General features: G+C 46.9%; 1 protein-coding gene across 6 annotated transcripts in view; it reads right to left on the reverse strand.

Annotated features, from left to right (window-relative positions):
- The window catches only part of DDA1 (DET1 and DDB1 associated 1), a 55,272-nt gene extending 29,042 nt beyond the window's left edge, over nucleotides 1–26,230 (reverse strand). For 5 of the 6 annotated variants that reach the window (XR_014024480.1, XR_014024481.1, XR_014024482.1 and 2 more), the window contains exons 1-5: nucleotides 26,125–26,230; nucleotides 24,465–24,545; nucleotides 17,436–17,487; nucleotides 3,533–3,594; nucleotides 2,706–2,862 (exon numbers count right to left, since the gene is read on the reverse strand). Coding sequence is in view for 1 of the 6 variants with exons in the window: in XM_081312660.1 (XP_081168786.1) it covers nucleotides 2,752–2,862; nucleotides 3,533–3,594; nucleotides 17,436–17,487; nucleotides 24,465–24,545; nucleotides 26,125–26,127 (309 nt within the window). In the remaining 5 variants the exon portion in view is untranslated. Of the gene's footprint in view, nucleotides 1–1,802; nucleotides 2,863–3,532; nucleotides 3,595–17,435; nucleotides 17,488–24,464; nucleotides 24,546–26,124 lie in introns of those variants that run through there. The other variant, XM_081312660.1, reaches the window with a different exon arrangement.
- Between the last annotated feature and the right edge of the window lie 581 nt (nucleotides 26,231–26,811).

The raw sequence follows: 26,811 nt of genomic DNA on the forward strand, positions 1-26,811 counted from the left end.
TGAAACTAGGTTCCTGTTGGCTTTACGCTATGGAATCTTACAGCTATGAATCAGGCAGGCTTTGGTTCCACTTCCACAGTCACATATTGCCATAGCTGACAAAGTTGACATATTGACCGTATATTAGAAAGGCACAGCTTGGGTTTTCAGACCACATGAAGTCCTTATACATACAAAATTCCAATCAAATTAAATTAAAAAATTACTTTTACTTCTACATTTAGAATTTAGAAATAGAGTAGTCTCCAGTGGGGCAGAATCTACTAAAACCAAATTATTTTTCTTAGATTACAAAGTATCGCACATGCATAATTTGAAATGCATCAACATAGTTTGCAGAATTCATCAAAATACACCATCATTTGACTTGGTGCATGATGGGAACTAGGCCCATTAGGAATTCCCCCCCCCCAATCTGTATTAAAGATGATGCTAATTTATTACTTGGCAATGAGAACAATTGCTGCTTTTCACTGTAAAAACCTAGCAGCGATTACAACTATCACACCCCCCCAAAAATATAAGGTGAAAAACATCTATTAAAAGAATTAGGGAGTTTCAGCTGTTGAGAAAGGGCAACATAAAAAGGATGCATTTTTAAATAGAGCTAAAACATACCAGAGCTTAGAACTCAGCTTCCCAGCACCTTAACCGCTACTGGAAATTGCATCAATAAGATATACCCCACAGGCCTCATGCTAACCCAGAGACCAACCACATCCACACCATCCCGTGACAGCTTATGTTGGGGTGGGGGACTTGTGGACTTCAACTCCCAGAATTCCTGAGCCAGGGCTGGCTTACGAATTCTGGGAGTTGAAGTCCATATGTCATAAAAGAGCCATAGTTCCCCACCTCTACCTTATGCGAATAAGCCATTATAGCTAACTCACCAAATCCACACATTCATCATACATACATTCCTCACTCTCTTTTTTTTATAATTGCCCCTAAACTAAGTCAATCTGCTTTGATGCCCAGGCATGATGTTGCTGCAAAAAGAGCAAGGGTGTGGTCACACAGCTTGCTTGCTGAAACAGCCAAAGGATATTGGCAGAGAATCACGTCTGTTAGCAGCATATCAGTTACTGAAACAGCCAGTCACTATTTCATTTGCCTGGAAAATCAAAAGAGTTTTCTTCATTTGTTAAGGTTCCCAGCTGACTTAAAGACAGGCGACCATAGCGAGAGGCTCCGAATCAGAAGAGGTGACTGTAGCCCAATAGACAATTACTTAGATTAAGGCATCTCATGTCACCTTGGCTTAAAATGTTAAAGCACCTCATTGCACAATAGCGGGGTAGGAAACCGCTCTTTCTTTCAAATCTATGTTCCCTCTGGATAAAAACTGTTGTGGGCTATGGAGCAGGATGAAGGAGTGGTTGGGTCCAGAGCTATTTTAAAAAGTGTGCAGAATTATTTATAATTATTTTGACCTTAAAAAAATATTCCAACCTTAGAATGAGTATTCTGCACTATACCACTCTTACCAAGAGTGTTTCCAACTTCAAATCAGATCTAAATCATTTTCACAAGCAACACTTGGCTGATCTTGAAATGTTTCGCAAACGTCCAACAGACACATGTTCTCTAACACACACACACACACCCCTCTCTTTCAAGCAGCTGGCTGCACAACAGGACACTGACCCCTTTAGCAGGGAGCTGATTTCTTGCACAAGGGGTTTGCAACTCATCTCAGAACTGCAGGCAGCTCTAGAGAGCGATGTTGCTCACCCTTGCCCTAGTTTCCAATAGAGTGTTTTGGTGTTTTTTTTTAAACAAGAACTCGTCCAAAGTGGTGAGAAATATCCCGCTTTATTCTACTTGAAAAGTTGCAGAGAACTGGTCCATCCAAAGAGTGGTGCAAAAGAGATGCCGGGCAAGCCCAAGTGGGTTTCTGCTTGCAATCTATGACCGATGTGCTAATGAGTTTCCTGGGGTGAGGGGGAGCCAGAGGGTGGGGGAAGAGGAGACAGGCCAAAGAAGGTAACATGATAACACATTTGCCAGCAAACTGGGTACAATCTTCGCCAGAGATCATCAGCTGCAGAGAGACCACGGCAAACAATCTGATTCCCCCCCCCATTGCTGGAAAACAGAAAATGGTATGCAAGTAGGAACACACCTGGAGAAGGATTGGGTAAGAAGAAAACATTCCACCCACCCACCCCTTCCACCCTTTATGAGTTCCTCCAGTTATCGAAACAAATGTAAGTCATGACACACACCAGCAGTTGTACAGTAATTGTGAGATGGAAATTCTCAATCATATGAACAGAGGACACAATGGGGAGGGGGTGCCGTCAGCATGAACTGAGCTCCCTCGAGAGATCAGCTCATTTTTCCAAAAGAAGGGGTAGCCACAAAAGTGGATTTTTTTTTCTTTTTTTAAAAAAAGCACTGATCACAGATTAAACATCATTATTTTCTGACTCCTGAACATGAGAGCGTGAGCGAACGCACGCATAAATAATACCAAAAAAAAAATGGAAAAAGAAACACCCCCCACACACACACCCAAAATAAATACATTGGCTTCTACAAAGTCAGAAATGGGATAGCTGCATGATGGAGGGCGGGAGGAAGAGGCAGGGAAGGCAGAGGGCTGACGGAAGTGTGCATGTGTGTGTGTATGTATGTACATGTGCGTGCCTGTGTACACACTAAAAGACACACAGAAAAAAAATAAAAATAAAACCCACACAGGAAGCGCCTGTAAATTTTAACACAGAAGACTGGAGAGAATTTTTAAGTGTCCTCATTCATATCTTGGCTGTCTGTCCGGGCAATTTTGCGAGGTGGGGCAGAGTTTTCACCTTCTATTTCCACTTGCTCAGGATCTCTTTTCTTTGCTGCATTCTAACAGGAGGGGGAAAAAAAAAGACAAGAAAAATTAGATTTGCTTGACTCCCTCCCGCTTCCAAGTCCCCAAATCTTTTCTCAGGGTTTTTGAAGTTGGATTCTCTCCCAAAGCAAACATCAGATACCAATTTTGCTTCCAGCAGACTTCTAACAGTGCAAACAAGCAAGCAAAAAATGGTATGCCACAAGCCGCTTATTATCTATACCAGGGGTAGGCAACCTTGGCTCTTTTATGACTCATGGACTTCAACTCCCAGAATTCCTGAGCCAGCTTGGCTGGCTCAGGAATTCTGGGAGTTGAAGTCCATGAGTCATAAAAGAGCCGAGGTTGCCTACCCCTGATCTATACCAAGTGAGATTCCACTAGAGCAGCTATGCTGACTCAGGAATTCTGGGAGTTGAAGTCCATGAGTCATAAATGAGCCGAGGTTGCCTACCCCTGATCTATACCAAGTGAGATTCCACTAGAGCAGCTATGCTGACTCAGGAATTCTGGGAGTTGAAGTCCATGAGTCATAAATGAGCCGAGGTTGCCTACCCCTGCACTAGAGTTATGGATCTGTAAGTTGTTTTTAATCCGCTGTCCTCCCTATACTCTCTCTCTCTCTCTCTCACACACACACACACACACACATGTACTTGACAACAATTTTCACAAAACCCCTACCTTTTTGTCCCACTGCTGATGTAGGTAACGCAAGAGTATATTTGTCTTTTCTGTGACAATTACTGTTGAAGAAAGGCAAGAAAAAAATTGATCAGTCCAGAATGAAACAAATGCACAAGAAAGCACTGCAGGGTTCTGGATTTTGCTGACTGCAGGGTTACGGGAGAGGGAGGCTGCCTGCTTGGAGAAGAGAGCTTAAACCAAAGGCAGAGAGCAGCTGTCACTCAGTGGGACAGCTCACATTTCACACGCAGAAAGTCACAGGTTTGATCCCTGAAGATGATATCTCCAGCCCAAAGAACATAAGGAAATCATTTCCACAGGATCCTAAGTGGCTTGTATAAATCAGGTGCAATGCTGGCTACAGAACAACTGGTTCCATCAGGAGGAGGAGGCCTTTAGCCTTATTCAGGACTAAATAATGAAACTACAGGTAGTCCTCAACTTACAACCATTCATTTAGTGCCCAATGTTACAGTGAGAATTGGTTTGTTATAGTGGTTAATTTAGGCAGGGGTTCCCAACCAGGGGTGGGAGACGATATTCAATCTAGGGAGTGCGAAAAACTGGGCTTTCCAAATTATAGTGTACATGCAGAATTCGTTGCCGTTATTTCCAACTTTTGTAAGGGGTGCGAGAATATATCAGAAGCGTTCCAGGGGTGCGGGGTATAGAAAAGGTTGGGAACCACTGGGGTAAGGGGTTGTTCTAGAAACCAGGACTTTGCTCCTCTCCTAAGCATGAAAGCCAGCTTGGGTGATTTGGGGCCAGTGATTCTCTCAGCCCAACCCACCTTGCAGGGTGGTTCTTGTGCAGAAAGGAGAAAGGGAAGGGAAGGGAAGGGAAGGGAAGGAGGGAGGGAGGGAGGGAGGGAGGGAAGAAGGAAGGAAGGAAGGAAGGAAGGAAGGAAGGAAGGAAGGAAGGAAGGAAGGAAACAGGAGGCAGCAGCACTATATACACTCCTTTGAGTTTTACCAAAAATTAGGCAAAATATAAATCTCCTAGTTCAGTGGTGGCGAACCTATGGCACGCATGCCAGAGGCGGCATTCAGAACTCTCTCTCTGGGCATGCGTGCCATCACCTCAGCCCCGCTTCCCCCTGCAGCCCACTCCTCACCAGTAGCCCCCCCCCCCCCCACTGGGAGGAGAGTCATCCCGGGTGCGGCCCATGTGGAGCAGCGCGGCTGAGGACATGGCAGCTGGGCAGCAGGATTCGCCATCACTGTCCTAATTTAAACCAAAGCTCCTTCTCTCTAGTCCCACTGGTTGTTTATCAGCCAGATGTCTTGGCAAGAAACCCATAGACAAAGGCGTACAATAAACATCTTGCCTATTGTTTGTCCCCAACATCTGACCTATTATAATGCCATAACCCTGTGCATTTGCACTTCGACACATGGGGAGGAGGGGAAGCTTCCAAACAATTCAGGCAAGGGTGTTGACACCACCACTTGACATTCAAGGTAGCTGAGAATCAGATGACCAAGAATCCTGACCTGCTGCCTGCTACATGCTGGCATGGACCACAGCCGCGTTCCCTCACTTGTAGCTCTCCCAGTTGCTGAAGCCTAGTTTAGGGCTACCATGTGTACTATTTTTTGTTCCAGATGCTGTTCTTTCTTAGCTTTAGTGAAGCTACAGGGCATTAAGGCACAACAATTACAGATGTGTACTGGCTTCCCAAGCAAGAGAGGTCAGATAATCCAATTCTGGAGGACCGTTTCAGATGGATTTTACTTCTCTCGTTCCTGCCTTCTCTACAGAGTCTAGGAAGGAATTTTTGCTCCCTCTGCCATTTTGCCCAATGGATTGAGGCTGGGTACAAGAAAGAGCGAGCTTGTTCCTTCTTTTAGAAGAGTGGAAAGGAAATATATTATCGGGTCATTTCCTGTGAACAATCGAACCCAAACCTACTGAGCTGCTTAGGAATTCTAAGAGTGGTAATCCCAATTTAGATTCAGGGCATCCAGTCCTAAGGAAAGCTATCTAAAACCTGTCCCCTGTTGGAATTTGTCAAGAATTTCTGAATCTGTCACAACAGTTGTGACAGTATCCCAACCGTTACAGTCGGTTATAGACTTGATGGAAATTATAACTCAGTATGGTAAGGTTTCTGGGTTTAAGGTGAATAGTAATAAGACTAAGATATTATCCAAGAATTTATCTATGAGTGAAAGGGATATGTTATCTAAATTAACAGGTTTTGAAATAGTGAAGAAGGTTAAATATCTAGGAGTATATATTGCAGCCTCAAATGTAAAATTGTATAAGAATAATTATGAAACACTATGGTTGAAGGTACAAAGGGACTTAAATAATTGGAAAAAATTACAATTATCATTACTGGGAAGAATTGCAGTTGTTAAAATGAATGTTCTACCAAAGTTTCTCTTTCTGTTTCAGATGATACCTATATTGAAAAAGGATGCCAAGCTTGATCAATGGCAGAAGGGTATTAACAAATTTATCTGGGCGGGGGAAAAACCAAGAGTTAAATTTAAGATTTTACAAGATGCCAGGGAAAGAGGGGGACTCAAGGCGCCGAATTTGAAATTGTACTATGATGCGGTTGCCTTGACCTGGGTTAGTGATTGGCTTAATCTAACTAACAAGAGAATACTTCATCTTGAGGGATGGGATTTGGTATATGGATGGCATGCATACTTGCTTTATGATAAGAAGGTAGACAGGGCTTTTAAATCCCATATTCTTAGAAGTGCTTTATTGCGTGTCTGGAAAAAGTATTATTATAAGTTAAATTATAAAATACCGATTTGGGGAATTCCTGGACACGCGATAGAGGGCGTATCTATGGGAGTGAGTATGGATATGGTTTCTTATAAGGAACTACTTAGATTGCAAGGGAATGATTGGCAACTTAAACCAGTAGAGGAGTTAAGACAAGAAAACATAAGTTACTCTTGGTTTCAATATACCCAATTGAAAGCTAGGTGGAAGTCAGATCAAAAGGTTGGCATCACAACTACAGATCAAAATTTAGTAAAGCAAATTAGAGATTCAAATTGTGCACATATAAAGAGGATATATAATGCTTTAATTGAATTGGATTCGGAAACGGAACTGGTTAAAGACTGCATGATAAAATGGGCACAAAATATTCAGGAACCAATTTCGTTGGACACCTGGGAGATAATTTGGGTCAGAAATGTTAAATTTACCCAGGCTCAAAATCTAAGAGAAAATTTTTATAAAATGTTTTATAGATGGCATCTGGATCCCAAGAAGTTGTCCAACATGTATCCTAATTTACAGTCTAAATGCTGGAGGTGTGGTAGTTTAGAAGCTACCTATTTTCACATGTGGTGGACTTGTAGAAATATAAAAGCTTTTTGGATTAAAATTTGGTGGAACATTCAAAAGATTTTTAAGAGAAAGATAAAGTTTTCCCCGCAATTGTTTTTATTGGGCATTGTTGTAGATTGTGATGTTAAAGAAACTAACTTGATGTTGAACATGATAACGGCAGCACGGTTACTGGTGGGACAATATTGGAAGAAGGATAGTTTGCCCACTGTAGAAGAATGGGTGTTTAAAGTTTCGAATCTTGCAGAAATGTCTAAGATTTCTGCTTATCTGAAGGATCATTCACAGGAAAGATATATTTCAGTTTGGAGGAGATGGATAAATTATATTCAAAACAAATATGGGCCTAAAATGTACCATTTAGCTTATGAGTAGATTTTAGTGGGATATTGTTATTGGTACGTTGTTGGTAGTTATGTTAAAAGAGAGTTAAAGCGCATTATGAATTTGGTTAATTGTATATTATGCATAATTTTTATTTAGAATATGATTATTGTAACTATAATCCTGTATTTAGCTCTGGGAAGTGGGGGGGGGAAAGTGGGGGGGTTTGGGGTGGGAGGGATTTGGGGATATATTGTAAAATTTTGTTTTTGTAAAACTCTTTAATAAAAAATAAAAAAAAAGAATTTCTGAATCTGGCTGGTCTCCATTTGGTCCAGAAAGATATATATTACTGATCCAAGCGGCCCAATCCCAAAACTGGCCATCCCAACCTAATTCTGAGCTAATATCACATACATTAGAAATGACTTCCAAGACTGGAATGCTTTAAACCAGGGGTCCTCAAACTCTGGGATCCCAAGGGAGCATCCACTTAGCCCCTCGTTGTTCATTTAAGGCAGGAGTCTCCAAACTTGGCCACTTTAAGACTTGTGGACTTCAGCTCCCAGAATTCCCCAGCCAGCCATGCTGTAAGTCCTGTATAGTCAAAGCCAGGACTTGTGGACTTCAACTGAGGAAATCCAGTTGGCTGGCTGAGGAATTCTGGGAGTTGAAGTCCACAAGTCTTAAAGTGGCCAAGTTTGAGGACCATCTGGTTTGATTCTACAGGACTTACAGCTATTCATTGAGTGGCCATTCGAAATTACAAAGGCACTGGGGAAAAAGTGATTTATGGTCACTGCAGCATCCCCAGAGTCAGATGGTCAAAATTCGGGCACTTGGCAACGGGCATGCATTTACAACTGTTGCAGTGTGCCAGGATTCATTTTATGACTTTTCTTGCCACAGCTGTTAAGCGAATCACTGCAGCTGGTAAATTAGTTAACTTGGCTGTTAAGTGAAACTGGTTTCCCTCATTGACTTTGCTTGTCAGAGGGTCGCCAAAGGGGATCATGTGACACACACCCCCCAGGCACAGTGCAGCCATCATAAACACGAGTCAGTTGCCAAAAATCTGAATTTTGATCGTGTGACCGTGAGGATGCTACAAAGGTCATTAAGTGTGAAAAACGGTCATAAGTCACTTTTTTCAGTGCTGTCGTAACTCCGAACGGTTACTAAATGAACTGTTGTAAGTCGAGGACTACCTGGACTCCCCTCAGAGCAGAGGCCCCCACCTTTTGGGCACCAGGGACTGGTTCTGTGGAGAGAGGTTTTTCCATGAACCAGATGGTGTGTGGTTTTGTGTGCTGCCTGCATCCCGCAGATGCGGCTTTGCTTTTTTGTGCGGACCGGTTGCATCTCATCCTCTCATCCTAAGCCAGGGGTCAGCAACCCAAAACAGCAAAAGAGCCACTCAGAACCGGTTCCGTCATACACACAAAAAAGTGGGAGCCGCAAAATGTACGCGCGCATGTAGGCATGCACGTGGGCACGCACGCGCATGCGCAGAACAAGCAAAAACATACACCACCCCTACACCCGCACCGCATCCTGAGCCGCATGCACCTGTCACTGCCCAGTGCCGCCAGCTTACACGGGGGGTGGGGGGAGGGACGGACTCGCAGGCGACGGGCACTAGGTTGCTGCGGCGCCTTCAGCCCGGGCGCCGCCGGAGCCACCCGAATGCCCTGCCCCTCTCCCGGGACCTCCAAACCTCTGCGTTTGATGAATGCAGCAGCTCTCCAAACCGCCGCCGCCCCATTTGCAGAGCTGCTGCATTCCTCCGTGTTTGAAAGAAACTGAAAGAAACACGGACGAACTCAGCAGCTGTGCAAAGAGGACGGTAGCAGTTTAGAGAGGTGCGCGTGCACTCTCCAAACCGCTGCTGTCCCGTTCGGAGGTCTGCCACGCTCATCAAACATGAACGAACGCGGCAGCTGTGCAAACGGGACAGCGGCGGTTTGGAGAGTGCGCACGCACTCTCTCTCTCTCTTCCCGTCAGCCAGCTTTGGTGGGGCTGCCTGCCATCCTCTCTTTGCTCAGCTCCGCTCTGCCCTGCTCGCCTCCGCCTCCCTCGCCCGCCATTACCTCAGGCAACATCCTCGCTAGTCCGGAGGCGGCCACTGGAAGCGGGGATTTTAACGCCTCACCCCCTCCCTTATCCTTCTCTCTCTCTTCCCCGCCGCCGCCAAAGAGAGAAAGAGAGAGAGAGAACTTCAATCTGCGCGTGCCACTTCTTCCCTGTCCCGCCAAAAGCGCCCGAGCAGAGCGACGGCGCTCCGTCCCAACCACCCCAGGACTAGCGCTCGCGGAGATTCCCGCAGCGCCTCACTTGCTCCTCCGCAGACTGAGGAGGGCCTGACTAGGTGCTTCCTGCCCAGAGCGGAGCGGAGGCGGCCATGGCGGGGATTTTAGCGCTGGGGTCCAAGCAGTCCCACGCTGGTCCAAACAGCGAAGGGAGAGGCGAGACGTGGCAGCAGCAGCCCCCGTGAGCTCCTGCCGCCTCCCCTCATAGGAAGGGGAGGGTAAATCGCTGCTAGCCGCGGCAAGGAGAAGGGGGGGAAATCGCCCTTTCCTTCTCCCTGCCGAGGCTGCTAGCCACGGCAAGAAGGGGGGGGAAATCGCCCTTTCCTTCTCCCTGCCGAGGCTGCTAGCCGCGGCAAGGAGAAGGGGGGGGAAATCGCCCTTTCCTTCTCCCTGCCGAGGCTGCTAGCCGCGGCAAGGAGAAGGGGGGGAAAATCGCCCTTTCCTTCTCCCTGCCGAGGCTGCTAGCCGCGGCAAGGAGAAGGGGGGGGAAATCGCCCTTTCCTTCTCCCTGCCGAGGCTGCTAGCCGCGGCAAGGAGAAGGGGGGGAAAATCGCCCTTTCCTTCTCCCTGCCGAGGCTGCTAGCCGCGGCAAGGAGAAGGGGGGGAAAATCGCCCTTTCCTTCTCCCTGCCGAGGCTGCTAGCCGCGGCAAGGAGAAGGGGGGGAAAATCGCCCTTTCCTTCTCCCTGCCGAGGCTGCTAGCCGCGGCAAGGAGAAGGGGGGGAAAATCGCCCTTTCCTTCTCCCTGCCGAGGCTGCTAGCCACGGCAAGGAGAAGGGGGGGGAAATCGCCCTTTCCTTCTCCCTGCCGAGGCTGCTAGCCACGGCAAGGAGAAGGGGGGGGAAATCGCCCTTTCCTTCTCCCTGCCGAGGCTGCTAGCCACGGCAAGGAGAAGGGGGGGGAAATCGCCCTTTCCTTCTCCCTGCCGAGGCTGCTAGCCACGGCAAGGAGAAGGGGGGGGAAATCGCCCTTTCCTTCTCCCTGCCGAGGCTGCTAGCCGCGGCAAGGAGAAGGGGGGGAAAATCGCCCTTTCCTTCTCCCTGCCGAGGCTGCTAGCCGCGGCAAGGAGAAGGGGGGGAAAATCGCCCTTTCCTTCTCCCTGCCGAGGCTGCTAGCCGCGGCAAGGAGAAGGGGGGGAAAATCGCCCTTTCCTTCTCCCTGCCGAGGCTGCTAGCCGCGGCAAGGAGAAGGGGGGGAAAATCGCCCTTTCCTTCTCCCTGCCGAGGCTGCTAGCCACGGCAAGGAGAAGGGGGGGGAAATCGCCCTTTCCTTCTCCCTGCCGAGGCTGCTAGCCACGGCAAGGAGAAGGGGGGGGAAATCGCCCTTTCCTTCTCCCTGCCGAGGCTGCTAGCCACGGCAAGGAGAAGGGGGGGGAAATCGCCCTTTCCTTCTCCCTGCCGAGGCTGCTAGCCACGGCAAGGAGAAGGGGGGGGAAATCGCCCTTTCCTTCTCCCTGCCGAGGCTGCTAGCCACGGCAAGGAGAAGGGGGGGGGGAAATCGCCCTTTCCTTCTCCCTGCCGAGGCTGCTAGCCGCGGCAAGGAGAAGGGGGGGGAAATCATCCTTTCCTTCTCCCTGCCGAGGCTGCTAGCCGCAGCAAGGAGAAAGGGAGGGGAAACACGCCTTCTCCCACAGCGAGGAGAAGGAAGGGGGGGAAGGCACCTTCTCCCCGCCGGGGCTGCTAGCCTCGGCGAGGAGAAGGGGGCAACCTTAACCCTAACCTCCCCCACCACAAACGAAGGGGTGGCGAAGGCAGCAGATCTGCAAGCCTCCGCCACCCCACCCTGCTCACCTTTTTACTTCTTCCTCTCTTCCTCCACTCTGCCAAGTACAGTTAAAAAAACAGAGGTTTGTGGGTAGTCCCACAAACGGTTTGTGGGCGGTCCCACAAACCAACCAATCAATTTAAACTTTTCAAGTTTTTTTGTGAGAAGTTTAAATTGATTTTTTTTTTGAAAAGTAAACATGGCAAAGGGAGGAGGCCTGGGAGCCGCATGGGACAGCTCAAAGAGCCGCATGCGGCTCCGGAGCCGCAGGTTGCCGACCTGTGTCCTAAGGTGATATAATGGGATGCTCTGAGGCAGGGGTCCCCAACCCCTGGTCCATGGACCAGTACCGGTTGCTGGCATGCCATGGGCCGGTATTGGTCCATGGAACAGGGGTTGGGGACCCTTGCCTCAGAGCATCCCATCCTATCACCTTAGGATGAGAGGATGGGATGCCATTCTCAAAAGTGCTCTTCTGTGTTGTAGATGCAGCCTGCTCCCAGGTTTACTCAACAACAAGTTTCAAAAGAGGGCAGGAGAAGAGTTAAGGGCAGAGAAGGTATAATGCTCACTCTAAATACAACCCAAGACGTGCAACGGCACATGTACGATTACGGCTTCAAAACAGTTCTTTCTGCCTCCACTGCATAAAGCAATTGCTCAGCAGAGTTTGAAAAATAGACCTTCACGGTGAAATTTAAACTGGAATCTGGTTTATAAGGTTTATATAAGGCACTCTGAGGATAAAAAAGCACTATGGTCTTCATACTGTACTTGCTGCGTGGCTTGTGGAAACGTCCAGATCATTCTCTTATCCACATAAGGCTTTTGGGGAGCCATACAGAGATAGTCTTGAAGAAAGTACATGGCAGCTATTAGAAAAATATAAGCTTACTCAAAAAGACAGGAGAGGCAAGAAATTCAAAATTGGCTCACTCTCTTGGGCATAAGAGAGAGTGAAGCAAAAACGCTGGCAAGCATTTGTGTCTGTATGTGTGAATCAGTCTTGACTCCTGGTGACTGCCTAGATCACAGGTCTGCAACCCGCGGCTCCGGAGCCACATGCGGCTCTTTCAGCCATCTCCTGCAGCTCCCAGTCCTCTGCCATGTGCAGTCCCAAAAAAAAAAGTGGGACTAAAAAAGTTCAACCAATCAATTCAAATATGCAGGGTAGGTGCATATCTCGCCTTGGCTCCACTCTTCAGTCAAACCCTGTTCTGAGCATGCGCGCATGTACACCCATGCGCACACATTTTTTTGCGGCTCCCAGTTTTTCCTTTTGTGAGGGAACTGGTTCCGAGTGGCTCTTTCACTGTTTCAGGTTGCTGACCCCTGGCCTAGATAAATCAGAAGCGGTTTGCCATTGTCTGCTTCTTAGGGCTGAGAGACGTGACTGGCCCAAGGTCACCCAGCTGGTTTGTGCCTAAGGTGAGACTAAAACTCACAATTTCTCAATTTCTAGCTTGGTGTATTAACCACTAGACCAAACTAGCTCTTTTATTATCTGTAACTGACAGTGAACAATCAACTGAAATCAAAATTATCCACTGTTCTCGGACCACCTGCTTTTCTATTATCGTAGCCTACATCAACATGGTTGAGACACATACATACAAACCAGTATTTCTCGTGGTGTATATTTCCTGACCTAGTTTACTATGAAGGACTGAGAGACATTTTCAGATGAAGTCTCACCCTGTAGACAAAAGCCTCAAAGAATATTATCTGTGCCTACGAGTTTCAAGATGCAGAAGGTACCTTTCGCACTAGAGCACTGCCTCAACTCATTCAACAACAACCACTTGCTACTTTTTGGGCCAGGGCTTGGAGAAGACGGTGGCCACTTAATCCCAGGCACCTTTGGAGATGTGATTTGTGGCAGCAGAACGGCACCGGGCGCCTTACAGCAGGGGTCTCCAACCTTGGCAACTTTAAAACTTGTGGACTTCAAGTCCCAGAATTCCTCAGCCAGCATGGCTGGCGGGGGAAATTCTGGGAGTTGAAATCCACAAGTCTTACACTTGCCAAGGTTGGAGACCTCTGCCTTACTGACAACATACATAGCTTCTAAAAAATAAATAGAAAAGATCGTCAAAATGAGTTGCGCATGGAGCAGCTAGTTATGAATGGCTCAAGCCTGAGCCAAACCACAACTGTTTAGACACTTCAATCTTTTATATCTTGCAAATGTAGACTAACAAGGCAGCTGTGCTGGGCAGAAGTGCTGCAGAGAGTGGGTTACTAAGAGCAAGAAGTATGCTGTGGGGGGCCATCAGCCTAATTATTCCAGCTCTCGGAGTCCAGAAGAGCCTTCTGTGCATTCGCACCTGCCCTGTGGAGCATCTTGCCCCCAGGAGTTGAGGTCAGCTTCAACCCTGCCGACCTGTCATAATAGCCAAAAGCAGGGGTAGGCAACCTCGGCTCTTTTATGACTCATGGACTTCAACTCCCAGAATTCCTGAGCCAGCCAAGCTGGCTCAGGAATTCTGGGAGTTGAAGTCCATGAGTCATAAAAGAGCTGAGGTTGCCTACCCCTGGCCTAAAGCCTTGGCTGTGCTGGTTGGCTTGGGGCTCCAATGGGAGCCTCTCACAGTGGAGGTGGTTGATCAATTAGCAACAGATTCCACCTCCCTTGCCATCCTGCTCTGCCCCCCCATCTTCTAATTGGACCGCAGTGTTTGGCTTTTGTATTAGCTTATTTATGTTTTTAGTTTATGTAGTTTTATCTTTTATGATTGTAAACTGCCCAGAATTACCTCTGAGGTACGGCGGGCGGCCTACAAATTTTATAAACAAACAAGAGGAAAGCCGTGCTTAAAGAGTTTTCCTTGGTAACAGAGTTAATGCAGATATAGATGGCAGATGAGATGAGGAGGAAAGGGATAGAAAAGGCTGGTTGGGCAAACTGATGAGTGATCTACTGTATTGTTATTGTTGCTTCTTAATTGATATTTTAATAATTTTAACTTATTGCAACCCGCTCAAAATCTTTTCAGTTAGGCAAGTTATAAAAACTGTGCTATAATTATGCATCAAATCAGAGGTGACAGTTGAGATAAAATTGGGGGGGGGGGGCAGGTGGACAGCACACGGACGCTTGGGTAAACAAATGGGGAGCATCAATTCAGCTGTACTCATCCTATAAAAACACTCCAAAATGCCTGCAGGTTTTACTTTGGATAATTGAAGTTGATCCTAAATGCTTCGGGCAAACTTCTACAGTGGGATAAAATGTGCAGATTTGAAGCAAAGCATTTTTCCCCCATTTCCTGCACATCCCTATCCAGACAAACTGGATTAAAAACGGGTTACAAGGATGATCAGGGAATTGAAAATTAAGTTTCATGAAAAGAGATTGAAGGAAATTATGATGTTTCACCTCCAGAAAGAAATGGAAGAGGTAAATGAGAAGGTGTCACAGCTCTGTTTTTATCACCCCAAAGGGGAAGAAAAAGAAGTCAAGGAATAGTGGCTGTAAATCACAGAAACATTTTTAGGAAATATTTTCTACAAATAAGAGTTTACCAGCTAAACATCACCATGATGTAAAAAAAGATGTTGAGACTCTAGAAAGTGCAGAGAAGAGCAACGAAAATGATCAGGGGCCTGGAGGCTAAAACATAAGCCAAAGGCAATTTTGGGGATGTATTTTAGGAGCTAAAACTTTTGGCTTATCCACAAGTCTCTATGACAAGTTAGGTTGCCATTTTGGTGATGGACCTTGTCTAGCCTAGTGAAAAGAAGGACAAGGGGTGACATGATAGCAGTGTTCCAATATCTCAGGTGCTGCCCCAAAGAAGAGGGAGTCAAGCTGTTCTCCAGGGCGCCTGAGGGCAGGACGAGAAGCAACAGATGGAAACTAGTCAAGGAGAGAAGCAACCTAGAACTAAGGAGAAACTTCCAGACAGTTAGAACAATTAATCAGTGGAACAACCTGCCTCCGGAAGTTGTGAATGCTCCAACACTGGAAGTTTTTTAAGAAGAGACTGGACAGTCATTTGTCTGAAATGGTATAGGGTTTCTTGCCTGAGCAGGGGGTTGGACAAGAAGACCTCCAAGGTCCCTTCCAGCTATATTCTATTCTATTCTATTCTATTCTATTCTATTCTATTCTATTCTATTCTATTCTATTCTATTCTATTCTATTCTATTCTATTCTATTCTAATTCTAATTCTATTCCAATTCCAATTCCAATTCCATTCCCATGTCCATTTCCATTCTATCTCTTACTCCATTAACAGAACTGCTAAGTTTCTCTTAGGCTCAGCAGCCATTTGGTTTGCTTTAATTTGAATTATGGCTAAAATGGCCACACCCAGTCTAGTGATTTTGTGTTGTGAGAAAGTCAGTCATGCTGGACATCCATCTTGATATTTTGGCAAATTTCAATACCATCAATGAAATAATATTTTGCTGGAGCAGCTTGGGGGGTGGGTAGCATTAGAAAACTGAATAAGAGAATGTTGGTGTTTAAAAAAATAAATCATGAGGATCAATAAAAAATACTCAGGCAAGACTTAATTTCATGACAAATAGGCTGCAGTACCCCTAAGGTCCATCTTACTCATCTCTACTAGCCCAGGAGCTGCATCTAGTCCCCACGTTGAGTCACACTGTTAAATAACAATCAACTGATCTCTGCATTCTAAAATACAATGTAGTATTTTAAAACTGATAGTGCACCCATTTTTTGATATGGTCCTCTTTGCTGCAGTCCTTTGACATACCCCAGCTTAAGTGATGTACCTTGAAAACTCTGAACTAATTTATAAGAAGACTAAACAACCCGTGACCAGTTGGGTCATCTTTTCAGAAACAGAAAGAGAGAATGATCAAGGACAAAAAAGCTGTGGGAGCAGGAATGACTAACATCCTGGAGGCTTGACGTAGCTGACCAACTTCTGGCAACCAATAGTGGACTGATACACTCAGATTCCAGCAGGCTGGGAAGATTGCGCTGTGGTGGCGCAGTGGTTACAATGCTGTATTGCAGGCTGACTTTGCCCACAGCCAGGAGTTCGATCCTCACCAGCTCAAGGTTGACTCAGCCTTCCATCTTTCCGCGGTCGGTAAGAGGACCCAGATTGTTGGGGGCAAGATGCTGACTCTGTAAACCGCTTAAAGAGGCCTGTAAAGCACTGTGAAGCGGCATCTAAGTCTAAGTGCTATTGCTATTACTACAAAAGCTTCAGGTGGTTGCATGGCATCACAGCAGTATTGAAGCGACCACAAATTTGCCAAATTTCAATCCCACACAAGTCACAGTTCCTGGATTTTGAACACATTCTATAAGGTAACCTAGTTGAGAGGACTTTGTTGAAAAATGGTTGCCTAGTGATGTACTGTTTTGCCCGGTTAAAGGTTACAGATGTAAGAGTTTCAGTAGTATACAGCAATAGCACTTAGACTTATATACTGCTTCACAGTGCTTTACAGCCCTCTCTAAGCAGTTTACAAAGTCAGCATATTGCCTCCAACAATCTGGTCATTTTACTGACCACGGAAAGATGGAAGGCTGAGTCAACCTTGAGCTGGTGAGGATCGAACCCCTGGCAGTCAGCAGAATTAGCCTGCAATACTGCATTCTAATCACTGGGCCACAACGGCTATAGATGTAATGTAACTTAGAAGATATACAAAGAATTGACAGCAAGTACTGATGACACATCCTTGAATTTCTTATATCTTGTTCGTGTAATGCTGCACAAGGTTGAAATAATCCTAATTCTATCCCATAATTTTAACCCAATTAAGATGGTTGGTGTCAACTGCCTATTTTATGCATTTTCTGTCTTTTACAGCCATGGTTGAAAGTTTTTCCATATTTATGCATATGTAGTATATCCAATTTCATAAAAATCATATAAAAGTATTTCTAGCAAAGAAATAGTAAAATAAAGCTTCTATATGCAATCCAAATCTATCTCATACTGCTAGATAATAGATTGTAATGAACTATCTATGTTTCAACATAACTATAAGCTTGAAAGAAGAATCAACTCTTTCAGAAGAGTTCTGGATTAAAAACTGAAGTTTTGATCTGACTCTGCATAAAAAGGTAAAAGTTACCTATATTTTTAATTGTCTAGAAATATTAAATACACAAATTTCCTTTATACATATACAGTAACATGTTTCCATGGACAGTGGGCAGGAATAACAAAAGCAGGCAGGGACTTACTCTGTTCTGATGGATATTCCCGTGTTGGAAGATAAACTGAAGGTCTTCTGTTCTGTAAATAATTTTAAAAAAATAAAATAAAATAAAAAGTTATGCTGTGTGTAAGAGGCTGTTCAGTCCCCATATTGTCAGGCACTCAAAACTGCAATTGTAATTGAAGATTTTATTTTTTTATAAAATAAGAAAAAGATAACTTCCCAAACAGATCATCAGACATCATGTCCTAATGAAAGCTGACTTAATGCTTATTATTTCCTGGAATTCTCCAAAGGGTGCAGAATCTGTCAGGTCCCAGTTTGATTCAGAAAGCTATTCCTTCACTCCCAAATGAGTATAGGCTGACCATTTAATGCATTTATTAGATGTATATCCCACTTCTCATACAAGAGAGCAAAAGACAAGACACATACTGCTCTCCTCCCCTGTCCCTGCTAGGTTAAGAAAATGACTGACACAGTTACTTAGTGGGCTTCCATTAATAAGAATGAACAAAAATCTGGGATCCCTGTTTCTAATCCAACACCTTAATCACCACCACAGTCTCTCAACAGCATTGGACAACTATGGAGGTTAAACAGACTCTGCTTCTAAGTCAGCAATGGCAAACCTATGATATACATATCAAAGGTGATGTTGCCACAATGTTTTGGGTGACACACCAACCTGCACTAAACACCCGACAACTATTCTCAAAAGCAGGCACCATTCTCAGGCAATTTTCGAAGGATGCACAAGAATAGGTTGTGCTCTCTTGTGGCTTTCAACCCCCCCAGAAGTCACATAAGAGGACCGTGCTCTTGTGCTGCCTCCAAAAATTATGTGAGAATGGGGTGTGCTTTCGCACAATTTTCACAGGCTGCACAGGACCTGGAAGAACATTTTTCTAAAGCCGCTTCAAAAACAAAGGTCTTGTGCAATCTGGAGTTGAGTAGGCCGCAGGGGCAAAGAGAACACCATCTAGATCAGGGGTGTCAAACCGCTGGCCTGCAGGCCGGATGCATCATCTGGAAGCTGCGCCCACCCCTTTGCCGGCAATGGCAAAACCGCCCCGATACATTGCGCGACATCACGTGACGTTGCGAGTTTGACATGCCTGATCTAGATCTAGAAAGTAAGGCTGATCCTGGGGACCACACATGATAGGACTGTATTTTTTGCTAAATAAATGAATATGTAGAAAATTATTTCTCTTTTGTTCAGGGGTGGATGGGTGGGTAACACACCAGCAGAGTCAAGTTAGGCATTTCCTGAAATTTTGACATACCAACTCCCAAAAGTCTGCCATCACTGTTCTAGATCAGGGTTCTACAACCTTGACAACTTTAAGACTTAAGGACTTCAGCTCCCAGAATTCTGGCTGAAGAATTCTGGGAGCTGAAGTCCACAAGTCTTAAATGTTGTCAAGGTTGCAGACCCCTGTTCTAGATAGTTAAAGGTAAGACCTGGCCTGACTCTTGAAGAAAGGCATTCAATAGTTTTGTTACATATAACAAAAGCATTCATTTGTTTTGTTACGTATACAAGGTAATCCTCCACTTACAACCATTTCTTTAGTGAATGTCTGAAGTTGGAGTGGCACTGAAAAAAGTTATGATTGTTTTTCACACTTATGACCACTGCAGCATCCCCATAGTCACGTGATCACAATTTGGACACTTGGCAACTGGCATGTACTTATGACAGTTGCAATGTCCTGGGATAATCCCCTTTTGTGACATTCTGACAAGCAAAGTCAATGGAGAAGTCAAATTCACTTAACCACTACGTAACTAACTTAATGACTACAATGTTTCACTTAACAACCGTGGCAAGAAAATTCATAATAGGCAAAACTCACTTAACAACTGTCTTGTTTAGCCATGGAAATTTGGGGCTTACTTGTAGTGCGTTGAGGACTACTTTATTTTCTTTCTTTTCTTTCTCACATTTTTCTTTTTCTTTAAACAAGTTTGAAGCAGATTGCTGGACAGTGAGTGACAAATTGCCTAAAATATTTAAAAGTATCTTTCTACTGGAATGTGTTCTGACCCATTATACCTGGATGGAAAATTCCAGATTGATAGAAATTTAAGATTTTACTCTTGTGTCAAGTACAGTTTTCTTCTGCTACTCCCCTGATCAACTCCATGAAAAGTCTTACTTCCATTCACATATTATCTAGAAGTATGAAACACAGTTTAGGTAATGGTTTCCCCTTTCCAGTCATTTCTGACAGTAAAACGGCAATGCTCACCTATGTTTCTTAGTTAAGGGAGCCAACATTGTCCAAAGACACTTTGTCATGTGGCCAGGATGACAATACATCGAAGCACACAGAATGCTGTTACTTTCCCACCAAAGTGGTACCTATTGATCTGCTTGCATTTGCATGCTTTTGAACTGCTAGGTGTGCAGGAGCTGGGACAAGTAACAATGGCTCACCCCTTTGTGTGTCGCTCAGATCTCAAACCTGTGCTGTCAGCCTTCCAGCTGACAAAGTCAGCATCTTTAACTACTGAGCTAACATGCCCCCCTCTGAAACACCCTTTATCCAAGTTCTGTTACAAGTAGTCATCATTTAGCAACAATTGGAACTGGCAACTCGGTCTTTAAGCAAAGTGGTCGCTAAATAAAACCACAAACACGCACATATTCTCAGCTTTTCTTTGCTTTATAGGCCTGCAAAGGCCAAAAATATGTATGCCCTTAGGGCGGTTCCTGCCTCATGGGCGCGACCTGTCGCCTGTTTTCATACTCCCCTTAATGACGGGCCCAAGCCTTGGGACTCCGAGAGGTGGTTGGGCTTGGATAGGGGCCTCGAGTTAAGACGTGCTAAGAGGCCCCTGATCAGATTCTTAGCCGGTTATTTTAGGAGGTTAGGGAGGAGGAGGGAGGGGGGGATGGGGAGGGAACTTGTAACCGGCACTCAGTCTGGTCCTGTTAGAGGTCCTGGTGGGACGGGGTTGGGGGAGGTGGCTGCTGGCGCTGGGAATGTGGGGGTGGGGTATCGAATCCCCACGGCGATAGGGTATGGCAGCAGGTGTTTGCGAGGAGGGTCATATCAACATCTGGGATCGCGCCCCCGCTATCTTCGAGCGGTGGCGCGCTCCGACCCTCCGGTTAGCACCCTCTTACCCGGGGATGAGGGTGATCAGGCCCCTGAGCTCAGGCTGGTCTATTTTAACGCTAGATCCGTAGTTAATAAAGCTCCCCTCATCCGTGATCGGATTGAGGAGGAATGTGCGGATCTAGCGTGCATCACGGAAACTTGGCTGGGCTCGGAGGGAGGGGTGCCTCTCACCGAGTTATGCCCGCCGGGTTTCCGGGTGCTGCACCAGCCACGGGCTCAGGGCAGGGGTGGTGGGGTGGCAGTGGTTATTCGGGAGACATTGTGTCCCCGGGAGGCCACCATTGTCCAGATGGCCGGGAGTGAGACCCTCCTCTTGAGGTGTGGTCCTCGGGTTCAGTTGGGCTTGTTGCTTACATACCTCGCGCCCAGCTGTGTGGCAACAGCCCTGCCCGAGCTGCTCGACACCCTCTCAGGGTTGGCGGTGGAGTTCCCCAGGCTCGTAGTCCTGGGTGACTTCAACCTGCCATCACTGGGAGGGTCGTCGGAGTTAGCTCGGGAGTTCATGGCTTCCATGACAGCCATGGGCCTGACCCAGGTTATTGAGGGCCCGACTCATGAGGGGGGTCACACTCTTGACCTGGTGTTTCTGTCTGGACAGTGGTTGGATGATCTGGGAGGGGGTTCTCCGTCCATCACCCCTCTGTCATGGTCAGACCATTACCTCCTGAGGCTAGTTTTCCGTCATGCCATCCCCCGCCGCTGGGCGGCGGAGCCGACCAGGTGGTTCCGCCCCAGGTGCCTAATGGACCCAGATCGGTTCCAGAGGGCGCTTGGGCCTATACCTATCACCCTTACCCACAGCCCAGTCGATGCCCTGGTGGAGGCCTGGGAAACGGCAGCCACCAGGGCACTCGACTGCGTTGTACCCATGCGACCTCTGACCCGACGCAGATCCCGTTGGGCCCCATGGTTCTCTGTGGAGCTCCGGGAGATGAAGCGGCGGAGACGAGGTCTAGAGAGCGGTTGGAGATCCAGCCGATCCGAATCCGACCGATTGCAGTTAAGAACCTTTATAAGGTCTTATCTTGCGGCGATAAGGACGGCGAAGTCTGACTACTTTGCCGCCCTTATCGCGTCCGCAGATAATCGCCCGGCCGCCCTGTTTAGGGTGACTCGCTCCCTCCTTAATCAGGAGGTGAGAGAGGATCCCTTGCAGGGACGAGCCGAGGAGTTTAGTCATCATCTGGCGGACAAAATCGCTCGGATCCGGACCGGCTTGGACTCTGACTGGGCAGAGTCTAATGTGGAGGAATCAGGCGGTCTTGAGCACGTTATCTGGAATGAGTTCGACCCTGTTTCCCCTGATGATGTGGACAGGATCATGGGGAGACTGAGCACCACCACCTGTTTGTTGGATCCGTGCCCCTCCTGGCTAGCTTATGCGGCTCGGGAAGGAACACGAGGCTGGTTCCATGCAGTAATAACTGCTTCCTTGAAGGAGGGTGTCTTTCCTGCCGCCTTGAAGGAGGCGGTGGTGAGACCCCTTCTCAAGAAGCCTGCTTTGGACCCGGCTGTTTTAAACAACTACCGTCCAGTCTCCAACCTTCGCTTTCTGGCGAAGGTTGTTGAGAGTGTGGTGGCGCATCAGCTCCCTCTGTTCCTGGAGGAAACTGATTATCTGGACCCGTACCAATCGGGCTTCAGGCCCGGACACAGCACGGAGACGGCATTGGTCGCGCTGGTGAATGATCTCTGGAGGGCTAGGGACAGGGGTTGCTCCTCTGTCCTGGTCCTATTAGATCTCTCAGCGGCGTTCGATACCATCGACCATGGTATCTTACTGCGGCGTCTCAGGGGGCTGGGAGTGGGAGGCACCGTTTTACGGTGGTTCTCCTCCTACCTCCAGGGCCGCTCGCAGTCGGTGTTGACAGGAGGGCAGAGATCCGCCCCGAGGTCTCTCATTTGTGGAGTCCCTCAGGGGTCGGTTCTCTCGCCTCTCCTGTTCAACATCTATATGAAGCCGCTGGGCGAGATCATTCGTGGTTTCGGGGTGGGGTATCATCAGTACGCTGATGATACCCAACTTTTTCTTTCCACCCCGAACCAACCCAGTGATGCCCTCTCCGTGATGTCCCGGTGCCTGGAGGCGGTTCGGGTCTGGATGGGGAGAAACAGGCTTCGTCTCAATCCCGCCAAGACTGAGTGGCTGTGCATATCGGCATCTCGGGTTAACCAAGTTATTCCATCCTTAATGATGGGGGGTGAGGTGTTACCCCCCGTCGATAGGGCTCGCAACTTGGGCGTCCTCCTGGATTCACGGCTCAATTTCGAAGACCATATAGGAGCCGTGACCAGGGGGGCTTTTGCCCAGGTTCGCCTGGTGCGCCAGTTGCGTCCCTATCTGGACCGAGACGCCCTACGCACAGTTACTCATGCGCTTGTGACCTCCCGTTTGCACTACTGTAACGCTCTCTACATGGGGCTGCCCTTGAAGACCACTCGGAGGCTTCAACTGGTGCAGAATGCGGCCGCGCGAGTTGTAATGGGGGTTTCCCGATACTCCCATGTAACACCTCTACTCCGTGAGCTGCATTGGCTTCCGGTTGCCCTCCGGGTGAAATTCAAGGTGCTGGTTATCACCTATAAAGCCCTACATGGCCTGGGTCCGGGATATCTGAGGGAACACCTGCTGCCGGCATCAAATGCCCTTCGCCCAGTGCGCTCCCACAGGGAGGGTCTGCTCAGGGTCCCGCCGGTAAGAGACTGCCGGCGGGTGACACCCAGGGATAGGGCCTTCTCGGTGGGAGCGCCTGCCCTCTGGAACCAGCTGCCGGTGGAGCTGAGAACTGCCCCCGACCTTCGATCATTCTGCCGGGGCCTGAAGACCTGGCTCTTCGAGCTCTCGGGCCCAGACTGAGGAGGAATTTTTAATTTGGGGTTCTTTTTAACTGACTACAGGGTTAATTTAATATTTTTTAATTTGGTTCTTAATTTTTGTATTTTGGATTTTTAATTCCCTGTAAACCGCCCTGAGTCCTCAGGGAATAGGGCGGTATATAAATATAAATAAATAAATAAATAAAATAAATAAATAAATAAATAAAAATGCGAGGACTGGTCACAAAGTTAACTTTGTCATCTCCACTGTAACTGTGAACTACTACTAAACAAGGCAGTGGCTAAACAAGGACTAGCAGCTGTAATCAATTACTATTATTTTGTTTTGGGAGTTTTTCTTTTTAATGATATTCAGAATTTACAAAAGTAAGATGAATTATATGAACACACAGAAAGAAAAAGGAGCCACTATCGAAAAGATTATAGCTATGACAGTTTAAAAATAAGTTAATCCTTTAAAATATTACCGAATTCTTTCTTATTGTGACAGCCTATCATGTGGGATTTTTTAAAAAAAGTATTTAGGAAAAGGAACGAAAGGTAACCAGCTATTAATACACCTTTCTTCACTTCCCTGTAACACATATAGAATTAGATCTGCGAAATTAAATCTTTCAGATTTTTTTTTCTGCTATCAGCATCTACTACTAACTCTACTCAAGACGAGGATCAGCCAGCATACATTAAGAAAAATAATGCAAGGTTTAAACATGGGCATGGATAATTAAGTCTGAGACTGATGTGCATTTGTTGATGATTCATGTTTTCCTCAATTGCCATTATCTGTTTTTTATTATCTTATTTGTATTGAGTTTTTCTTACCCTGGTTTGGCCACTCAGAGTCACAATTGCAAGATAGGTACCTATATTAATCAATTAAATATATAAATAATCCTTGATCTGCATGAAACCTCCAGCTTCAAGAATCAAGAAAATCCCCAAATTTTGGAATTAATTGTCTTTTGCAAGGAAGAAACAAAAGGGATTAAACTAGGGACCCTGCAGCATTGCCATAAAACTTTTGGCCAGCTACGAATGCCATATTCTCATGAATTTACAACCAAAGGGACAAAGATACTTACCGATGCTTTGCATACAGAATCTGCATGGAATCGGCTGAAGTTGCTTTTGTTATAAACTGGCAGTCCTTTCAGAAAGTCAGCCTAGAAAAAAGAAATTCCAATCACAGGCAAGTAAACTAGACCTCCCGGATCTGAAGTAATGCCCCTCTGATCCCAGATGGGCCACACCATATTTTGAGCAGTCAGCAGTGCGTATTTCCTTTCAAAAATGGAACTTTATCCTTTAGCAGTTACCTTTCACCATCGAATTTTCTTTGATCTCCCATCTTTATAGCTCTCTCTAAATAAATCCAGCTACCTAGGACAAACAAGCCATCTGTTTCATACCGGTAGGTAACTCTAACTTGCGTAAGCATGGTGCTCCAACGTTTCTCCACCCCTAACAGACAAGGGGAAAGGAGCAGAAATGGAACAGTAATCAAAGCCATGTTCTTAAAACCTGAGGCTAGAAAGGAGTCCTCTAGCTGTACTTCCTAACTGAATAATATACCTTACATTGTTTGAACAGAGTCCGTAGACAGCCAATGGTCTGAGATGCTCTCGTTTGGATTCCTGAATTGAGCAGGGTTGGATGCCATGGCCTAAACGAGCTTACTAGTTTGGTGATTAAGTACAGGTAGTCTTCGACTTACAACAATTCATTTAGTAACCGTTCAAAGCTACAATGGCTGAAGTGACTTAGGACCGTTTTTCACACTTACGACCGTTGCAGCATCCCCATGGTCAGGTGATCAAAATTCAGACACTTGGCAACTGACTCATAATTAGGAAGGTCTGCGGTGTCCTGGGGTCACGTGATCGTCTCCTGTGCCCTTCTGATCAGCAAAATCAATGACAAAGCCCAGATTTACTTAGCAACCGTACTACTAGCTTAACAATTGCAGCAGTTCGCTCAACAGCTGGGGGCCAGAAACGTCCTCAAACGGAGCCAAACTCACTTAACAAATGTTTTGCTTAACCACAGAAATGGGGGGCCGCCCCTCCTTGACTGAGGTCGTAAGTCGAGGACTACCTGTACGGTACCCTAGCAGAGGGTACTTGAGCCTCCAACACAAGCTCCCCCTCCCCACACGGACACCCCCCCAAAGGCAGAGGGAAGCTGGAGGAGGAACGTCTCCTCCTTAAGCTTAGCCGGGCGATGTGCAACCCAAGCAAGGTCTCTGGACCTTTCCTGATCCACGGCTGAAATCTAACCTCCCCACCCACTCCCGCGACCCCATCTTCCCACTTCAAGCGTTCCCCTGACCCTTTTGGCAAACCTTCCAGCCCCCTCCATCAGAAATCTACGTACATACATACACACACACACACACACTCCTCTAGGCCTCCTCGCAAGGTGGGGTCCTGGCCGAGCCCTCACGCACGCACCCCGAACCACGCACCAGTCCCCCCCCTCCCATAAGGCCCTCCTCCCTGAAAAACCTTCTCGGCGCGTGCCAGGCGTCTCGCGGCCCTTCCTCCCCATCCGAGAGCCCCAGGCCGGCCCACCCCCGGCATCCTCCCGCCTCTGCACAGCGCCTGGCACTCATTGCGCCCGGTTTAAGACCACCACCCGGCACGCCCCCTCCCCCGGGGAGCCCTGCCTCCTCCCTGAAGGGGAGGGGTCGCAAAGCCGGGGTGGGGGCTGCTTCCATCTCTAGGGTTGGGAGTGCCCACCTACCATTTTCCCCCACCAGGCACCTCCTCACCAACTTCTCATCGTCGTCGTCGCCGTCCTTCTCCTCCTCCTCCTCTCCTCCTCCTCCTCCTCCTGGGTTCCCTGCTCGGCGACGCCCATCAGAAAGGCCATTGGTCGGCTTATGGCGGAAACTGAGTTCCGATTGATTCACGTCGACGTCGCTCCGAAAGGAGTACCCACCCTCTCTCTCTCTCTCTCTCGCCCTCCGGTGAACTACGGAAGGGGAAAAGGAGAAAAGACGGAAGTAAACCCCGGATGAGATGGGCTTCCTCGGTGGCTTCATGGGGAATGTAGTCCGTCTAGGAAAGGGAATCGCCGTTCTCTTTTTCCTAAACCCAACCTTCCCCAAATTTTAAGTGCTTATCGCGGGCCTCGTTTGAGATGTCTGGGAGTTGCAGTTCAATAGATTTGAAGGCTATATTTGGGTAAAACTGGAGGCGTCTTTCGGGGTCTGTTCAGGCTTTGTAAATTTCTAGAGGCATTTTCTGATTACTGTTGAAAATAGATATTGAAATCTAACTCTACAGGTACACGTTGCAGTGACCTTGGTAATGGCCACCAGTTTAGATGATTTAAAACAGGACTAGAAATACGTATAGAATTTAGTTTACCAATGGCTATGAATTCTGATAGCTACAAAGGACTTTCAGAGTCAGGCAATAGGTAAAA

Source organism: Vipera berus (genome assembly GCF_964194415.1).
Source record: "Vipera berus genome assembly, chromosome: 1".
NCBI lineage: Eukaryota > Metazoa > Chordata > Lepidosauria > Squamata > Viperidae > Vipera > Vipera berus.